Below are 8,446 nucleotides of genomic sequence, written 5' to 3'. Positions count from 1 at the left end.
ATCTATGATGGCTGGGGGTTAGGGACAGGGGAAAGGAAAATTATTCATGGACTAGAGGGTGGACATACGTTAACATGGGTGACAGGGTAGACAATATACAAGAGGGAGGTTAGCAAAGGAAAGATGAAGGTAGCAGAAGACACAGGGAGGAATGCAACTTTAAAGTGAATAGAAGTAAATATTGTTAACTGTTGGTATAAGGAAGGGATTGCAATCATTATAATAAAACAAAGTATATGATTTGTTGAATCTAAAACTGATGATCTGCTCTGTAAAACTTCACTCAATTCACAACAAAAAGTTAAAAAAAAAAAAAAAAAAGGTTTAGCAAGACCTGTGCTTTAGTCTCCAGTGTAAATTATAGCTGTTTTTAGTTCACATAATTGTTGCAGTTACATGCTTTGCTATCCTTACTACTTCCAAATTTCAAAAGTTATTAACTTTGTTGCGATTTAACACATTATTCAATTGTTAAATTAAGAAAAGCTGTGTAGAATTTATAATTAATCTTTTTTATTTAAAAATATTTTTATAACTTTATTGCAATATAATTGGTTCCTCTGAGTTGTTATTTTGTGTGGTTAAGTCCCCTCCCATAAGGTTTTCTAGATTGTAACTTCTATAGGAGTCCTGATGTGGCGCTGAGGGTTAATGTGCCAGTCTGCAAAGCCGTTTGAACTTCAAGGTCGGGGGTTCAGGTTAACCAGCTGCTCCTCGGAAACAACCCTCTACAGGGTCGCTATGGGTCGGAATTGACTCGATGGCACTTAACAACAACAACAATCTTTATAGGAGCAGATTGCCAGGTCTTTTCTCCCATGGATCCACTGACTTTCGGTTAGTGGCCGAGCATTTAACCATTATGCCACTATAGCACCTGTTTGGTTTCTCTGTAATACTGTGGATTTCATTTGATATATTAAAAAGCATTCTGAGAAGTGGTCCATGGCACACAAAAGGTTAAGTCCTCTGGCTCCAGGTTCCAGTGCTGCCATCTAGTGTCCTCTCTGGGCCTTATTTTATTGTTAGCTGCGCGGGGAGGAGACGGTAACCAACAAAGTGCTGGCGCTGCTCAGTCCGGCCCAACCCCATGATCAGGTGTGCGACGGATCAATGATCGGCTTTCGCAGGCTAACTTTCAGAAGCAGACGATAGACCTTTAATTCTAGTCCAGCTTAATCCGAAGCGCCACTCACTGTTTTGCAAGCCTCCACTACGGGATGGATGGACGGTGACTACCTATAAAATGTTTTGGTTGGGAATCTAACCCCGTCTTCCTCATCATAGGTGAGAAGTCTACCACTGGACCACCATTGTCCCCAGGTATATTTGAGTCATCTGAGAGCCGAAATGGCCTCATGGATATAAAACACTTAGAACAGAACTTGCCTAAAGCACACCAGGTGTTAATACAATGTTGGTTGACACTGCCCCCTGCCGACGCTAATAACCAGCCAGCACCAGTGTGACTGGGTGGACGTGTCTCTTGGGTGTGCCTACATCCAGAAGGATTGAGTCTAGGATGTCGTTAGACTGGCAGAACCGAAATTCGGGAAGAATAGAAATTTGGGGCCAGGTCAGAAAAATCCCCATTGCCCTTCCTCACTCTCCACTTCCATCAAAAGGAGAGATCTTTTTTCTAGTACTTCTAACACAACCTGAGCCAATGGAGCAGAAAGCTTCAAAGCAATCCTGATATGGGAATTACTTGGTAGGAGCTCTGGTGGTGCTTGTAGGGTAAGCACTGACCTGCTAATCACAAGGTCTGCAGTGCAAACCCACGATCAACTCCAAGGGAGAAATATGAGATTTTCTGCTCCCCAAAAGATGTAAAGCCTTGAAAACCCTATTGTTGTTGTTGCTGTTAGGTGCCATCGAGTCGGTACCGACTCATAGCGACCTTATGCACAGCAGAACGAACCACTGACGGATCCTGGGCCAACCTCATTACTGTTGTCACGCTTGAGTCCATCGATGCTGCCACTTGGTCAATCCATCTTGTTGGGGGGGTCTTCCTCTATGAGTGGGAATCAACAACGGCAGAGTTTATTTTTCTGACTTGGTATTCCTGGATCTTGTCTGATCTTGGAAGTAAGTAGGATCTGTCCTGGTTAGTAGTTGAATGGGAAAAGACCTAAAAATACCAGCTGCTGAGGAGTTGGGGTCCTGTTGTGGCCTGTAGGATGAACACTGGACTGCAAGGACGGTGGTTCAAACCCACCAGCCAGCCGGTCCTTGGAAACTCTATACAGGGTCGTTTTGAGTTGAACCGACTGGATGACATTTAACAACAACAACACAATTAAGTGGAAGGGGAAGTGTCAGTTTCGTTCTGCCCCCACCCAGTGTCCCTCCCCTTCCCCCCCCTCCCCCCAGCTTCCTCAAGGCCCTTTTCCCAATTATCCAACAGAAGCTGCCTCCTCCGGAGAGATTTCCTGGCCATACCCCAAGGGTGGGTTCTGGGAGGAGGGGGTCACGGTTCTCCCACCCCCACCACGCATCGCACTGGATTGTGGGGGTCCTCACTTGCAGGGGCGCTCTTTGTGACCGGGATCCCGTCCTAGCCCTGGACTCACTGCTCCCCAGATCCTGGTCAGCGCTCCAGCTCACCAACCCCCACCCCCTAAATTCTGGAAGTGGTCTCCCCACTCTCAGCCGCTCTTTTCCTCATCTCTCCCAACATCTCCCACGATAAGATGGGAAAAGATTCCCACTTCTTCTCAACCGCCGCCTAGCCGGGCCTCTCACCTACTGCGCACTTCCGCACCAGTCCCAGCAGAAGCAGCAGCTGTAGCGGCGATCGGACGTGCGCGCTCCGGGGGCTTTGCGGACCCCGGATGACCAGCTTCACGCGCTGCTCCAGTTTGACAGTCCTTAGCTGTAGGGCCAGTGGACCAAAGCCATCCTCTGTAGGGCTTGCGGCTGGAAGGGCTCTTAGACTGCGAAGGGGCCTTCCCTACTCGAGCTCTCTAGCGCCTCCGGTGTCCGCCTGAGTTGCTGCCCCAGGCCCAGTAGGATGTGCAGTGGCCTGTCCCAGAGATCCTGGAGTAGTCCTACAACCAGTATCCCTTCTCTCCGGAGCCCCTTTGGGAGTAGAAAGCAGAGGAACTATAAAAGGAAACCAATTATGTTGAAAACTGTGAAATGTAGCATCGTTAATTGCTAGGCGCCTTCCAGCTGATTCTGACTCATAGTGACTCCTATGTACAACAGAATGAAACACTTCTGGGTCTTGCATCATCCTCACAATTGTTACATTTGAGCCAATTGTTGCTGCCACTGTGGCAGTTTATCTCATTGAGGTCTTCGTCTTTTTCACTGACTATCCCCTTTACTGAGCATAATGTCCTTCTCCAGGGACTGGTTCTTCCTGACAACATGTCCGACAGATGAACTGTGACAGGTGAAGTCACCATCCTTACTTCTTAGGAGCATTCTAGCTGTATTTCTTCCAAGATAGATTTGTTTGTTCTTCTGACAGTCATGGTACTTTCAATATTCTTCGCCAACATCATAATTCAAACGCATCTATTCTACAGTTTTCCTTATTTATTGTCTAAATTTCACATACATATGAGGGATTGAAAATACCATGGCTTGGGTCAGGTGCAGTTTAGTCCTTATACTGACATCTTTGATCTTTAACAACTTAAAGAAGTCTTTAGCAGCATATTTGCCTAACGCAATATGCCTTTGATTTCTTTACTGTTACTTCCATGAGTGTTGATTATAGATCCAAGCAAAATGAAGTCTTTGAAACTTTCAAGATTTTCTTCATTTATCATGATATCTATTGGTCCAGTTGTGAAGATTTGTGTTTTCTTTACATTGAGATACACCTCATACTGAAAGCTGTAGTCATTAATCATCAGTACGAATTTCAAGTTCCTGACAGTTTCAGCAGAAGTCCTGGTTTGATGCTGTATGATAAGCACTGAATTGCTAACTATAAGGTTGGTGGTTCAAACTCACCAGATGCCCCTCAGAAACCCTCTACAGGGTCACTGTGAGTCTGAAGTAACTGGATGGCACTTAACAACAACAGCAGCAGCAGCAGCAGCAGCAGCAATCTCAGCAAGCAAGGTTATGTCAGTTGCATATTGCAAATTGTTAATGACTCTTCCTCCAATCCTGATGCCGCATTTTTCTTCATATAATCCAGCTACTCAAATTACTTGCTCAGCGTACAGATTGAATAAGTATGGTGAAAGGATACAACTCTTGCACACACTTTTCCTGATTTTAAACCATTCAGTATCCCCTCATTTTGTTTGCCTCTAGGTCTATGTACAGGTTCCTCATGGGCACAATTAAGCGTTCTGAATACCCATTCGTTGCAATATTATCCATAGATCCACACAGATGAATGCCTTTGCATAGTCCATAAAGCACAAATAAACAGCTTTCAGTCAATAACCATCTGTCATCAGCAATGACATTATTAGTTCTACATATTTTTCTGAATCCAGCTTGAATTTCTGGTAACTCCCTGTTGATGCTGTTCTGTAATCAAATGTGAATTATCTTTAGCAAAATTTTGCTTGTATGTGATAAAACTAATATTGTTCAATGATTTCTGCATTCTGTTGGGTCACCTTTCTTTGGAATGGACACAAATCTGTATCTCTTCCAATTGGTTGGCCAGGGAGCTGTCTTCCAAAATTTTTGGCATAGATGAATGAGTGCCTCCAGTGCTTCATCAGATTGTTGAAATACTTCAGTTTATATTCTGTTCGTTCCTGGAGTCTTGTTTTTCACCATTGTCTTTAGTGCAGCTTGGATTTCTTCCTTCAATACTATCAGTTCTTGATCATATGCTACTTCTTGAAATGGTTGCATATTGACCCGTTCTGTGTATCTGCCATCTTCTTTTGATGTTTCCTGAGTTACATATTTTGCCCATGTTGTTATTGTTGTATATGGTTTCTAAAGAGCAGCTGGTGGATTTGAACTGCATACCTTGTGGTGCGCAGTCAAGTGCTGATCCTACAGTGCCACATCAGGAGTCCATTTTGCCCACAGAATCCTTCAATATTGGAAGTTGAGGCTTGAATTTTTCCTTCAGTTCTTTCAACTTGAGAAATACTGAACAAGTTCTTCCCTTTTGGTTTTCTAATGTCAGGCCTCTGCACATTTCATTATAATACATTGTCTTCTTCAGCTGCCCTTCAAAATTTTCTGTTCAGTTCTTTTCAATCTTTATTTCAGTTGCTTTAGCTTCTCTATATCTGAAAGCAGGCTTCAGAGTCTCTTCTGACATCCATTTTGGTCTATTCTTTCTTTCTTGTCTTTTTAATGACCGTTGGCTTTCTTCATATATGTTCTTGCTGTTCATCCCATAACTCCTCTGGTTTTTGGTCGTTACTCCCTAATGCATCAGATCTGTTCTTAAGATGGTCACTTAAGGTGGGATATATTCAAAGTCACATATTTTGGCTCTCCTAGGGTGTTTTTTTAATTTTCTCCAGGATCATCCTGAACTTGCATATGAGTGATTGAAGATTGGTTCCACAGCCTGCCCTGGCCTTGTTTTGGCTGATGATAGTCAGTTCTCCATCTTCTCGTCCCACAGATGTAGTAGTCAATCTGGTGAGGTCCACGTGCATAGTTGTTGTTGTTGTTGTTGTTGTTGTTTTTAATAAATGTTTTATTGTGAATTGTGTGATAGTCTACATGGGAGAACATTAGTTTTACATTCATTCTATCATCTATCGTTTCATTGGCATAGTTACCATCCCATTCATGCATCCTCACCCAACCAAAGGGTGAACCCTGTAAGCCTGCACACACACCCCCCACCACAGTCCTCAGCCCCTTTCCCTCTCTGGATCCCAAGTCCCCAGCCACACCATCTTTTGACATTGTCTTCTCTGTCTCCATATCAGGCCTCACTGCTTCTCTGGGTAGGATCCCGCTCTCCCACTTTCTCCATTGATGGTCCTAGGGTCCTCCACTCCTAGACTGAAAAGTTAATCACTCCCCTCCTTGCTACAAAGTGTCCACCTTTAGATTTCCAACCCTCACAACAATCCTGATAACAATTATTCACTATTGCATCACAAGAGACCCATCTGTATTTCATTTCATCAGCCCTTCCTGGACAGGCTGGATACTATTCACTGGAGACTCTACCTTCCTCCACACCCTTTGGATCTAGGTTCCCTCTTGAAAGCTTGTAAGCCAGTCACTTCTTACCTTTGTATCCCTCCCCCCATTTTGGGTAGCCAACATAGTTGCTTTTTATGTTGTTGAAAGAAGGTATTTGCAATGAATAAGTCATTGGTTTTACAAAATAATATCATGCAATCTCTAGCATCATTTCTATCACCAAGGCCATATGTTCTAACTATTATTCCTTCTTCCTCATTGCCAACGTTCACATTCCAATCACCAGTGATTATCAATGTATCTTGATTGCATGTTTGATCAATTTCAGATTGAAGAAGTTGGTAGCATTCTTCAATTTCCTCATCACTAGTCCTGGTGTGGCACTGAAGTGCTGGTGTGGAGCTGTAAGATTAGCACTGGACTATTAACTGGTGTGGTGCTGTGTGTTAATGCACTGGACTGAAAAGTTGGTTTGAGTGGCAAGGTTGGCAGTTCAAGCTCACCAGCTGCTCCTTGGAAACTCTATACAGGATTGCTATGGGTCCAAACCGACTCAACGGCACTTAACAATTAACTGGATGGTTTGCACTTCAAACCAACCAGTCACTCCTTAGAAACCCTATTAATTGGAAACAGTTGAGAAGACTTTGATGGTTGAGATGATCAGGGTGGGGCATGTTGGCTACCCACAGGAGTCTCAATGATTCTCTATGAGTTGGAAGTAACTTTAAGGCATTTGACAACAAGCTTAGTGGTTGGTGTGTAAATTAGAATAATAGTGATATTAACTGGTTTTCCTTGGAGATGTATGGACATTATTCTAGCACAGACAACATTGTACTTCAAGGTAGATCTTGAAATGCTCTTTTTGATGATGGATTTGGTGCCATTCCTCTTCAATTTGTATTTCCTGGCATAATAAACCATGTGCTTGTCTAATGCAAAATGACCAATATATGCCCATTTCAACTCACTAATGCCTAGAAAGGGGAAGAAAAATGAGACTTTCTGCTCCCATAAAGATTTATAACCTCAGAAACCCTTTATGAGTTGGAATCAACTCAATGGTATACATCAACAACAATAACAAATAATGCCCAGGAGATTGATCTTTATGAGCTCCTTTTCACTTTTGACAACTTCCAATTTTTCTAAATTCATACTTTGTACATTCCGCATTCTGGTGTTTAATGGATATTTGTAGCTGTTTCGTCTCGTTTTGAGTGTCCCCCATTGGCAATTGAAGGATCCCAAAACATTGCTGCATCCACATAATTAAGGTCAACTCTACTTTGAAAAGGCAGTTGTATTTTGAATGCCTTCTGTTAGAGTCTGATAACTTGACTTCTGCAGGTCTAGCAAGACCCACTGAGGTTGGTGCAAACAGCACACACAGACAAAAAGCAACAAGTAGCAAGCAGGGTTTATAAAATTATGAATAGTACACTTCTCAGAAGAGGAGAAGTGGACATCTGTCTCGCGAGTGAGAGAGAGCCCCGGCTTTCTGTTCTTTCTCCTTCTTTATAAGGTTTTTCGCTCATTTCCCTGAAATTTAATTCTGATTGGTGGCAGGGTCTAGGTGGCACATAGTCTTGGTTTGCACTTTTTGATGGTCTGAAACTGCTCTATTGCTAAGAGATGTGCTGGGCTCAATTTCTTGGAATTGTTAATTCAAGTGCCAGATGTTGGGGTGCAGCCAGGCTGACTGTTAGGTTCTTACTTTGTCCTTAGCACCTTCCAACTGGCTCATTTTCTGGCACTATTTTCAGACAGTGTAGCATAGGTACTTCTTAATTATCTCCAAGAAGAAGGTGAAGTTCATTACTACTTACTGCCATGTGAGTAACAATTGTCAGATGATTCTGAAAAACTTGTGGTATCTATTGGGGACCACAGCTCCTGCAAATCCTTCTGAGCTTTGCATCCTCCATTCTATCTTGAGAAGAGAGACTAAATTTCAAGCAGAGGTGACTTTTTTTCCTCATTGAGTTTCGCAAGCCCCTTGAAATATGAGCAAGGAGCTGCATGCTCAGAACAATCCTTTTTATCTGGGCCATACCAATTTGTTGAGAAGGCTTTGATGGGTCGAGATTATTGAGGTGGGGATACTGGCTCTTCACATATGGAGAGTGAAGCCAGGAATGCCAGAAGTCCAGCCTTGTTTTGTTCAGGCAGGAGAACACTTTCAGGTTATCTGGCCAGTCCTTCGTGAGGGGAAAGGCCGATTGTAATGATCTGAGTCTAAACCTCAATTTTGTTTTTGTGTGTTTTTTTTAAGGTTTTTATTGTGGATTGAGTGAAAGTTTACAGTGCAGATCATAAGTTTCAAATTCAACAA

The 8,446-nt window shown here is 43.0% G+C and overlaps 1 protein-coding gene across 1 annotated transcript in view; it reads right to left on the bottom strand.

Moving 5' to 3' along the window:
- Positions 1 to 8,446, bottom strand: part of LOC102819376 (BOLA class I histocompatibility antigen, alpha chain BL3-7-like) — a 72,218-nt gene that overhangs the window by 45,661 nt on the left and 18,111 nt on the right. Inside the window, exon 3 of the mRNA XM_006877396.1 lies at positions 2,749 to 2,878. Within this exon, the coding sequence (XP_006877458.1) occupies positions 2,749 to 2,878 (130 nt within the window). The remainder of the gene's footprint in view (positions 1 to 2,748; positions 2,879 to 8,446) is intronic.

This window comes from Chrysochloris asiatica, unplaced genomic scaffold (assembly GCF_000296735.1).
Source record: "Chrysochloris asiatica unplaced genomic scaffold, ChrAsi1.0 scaffold00492, whole genome shotgun sequence".
Taxonomy (NCBI): domain Eukaryota; kingdom Metazoa; phylum Chordata; class Mammalia; order Afrosoricida; family Chrysochloridae; genus Chrysochloris; species Chrysochloris asiatica.
Note: the sequence above shows the minus strand (reverse complement) of the source record. Positions and strands in the feature narration are given on the sequence as shown.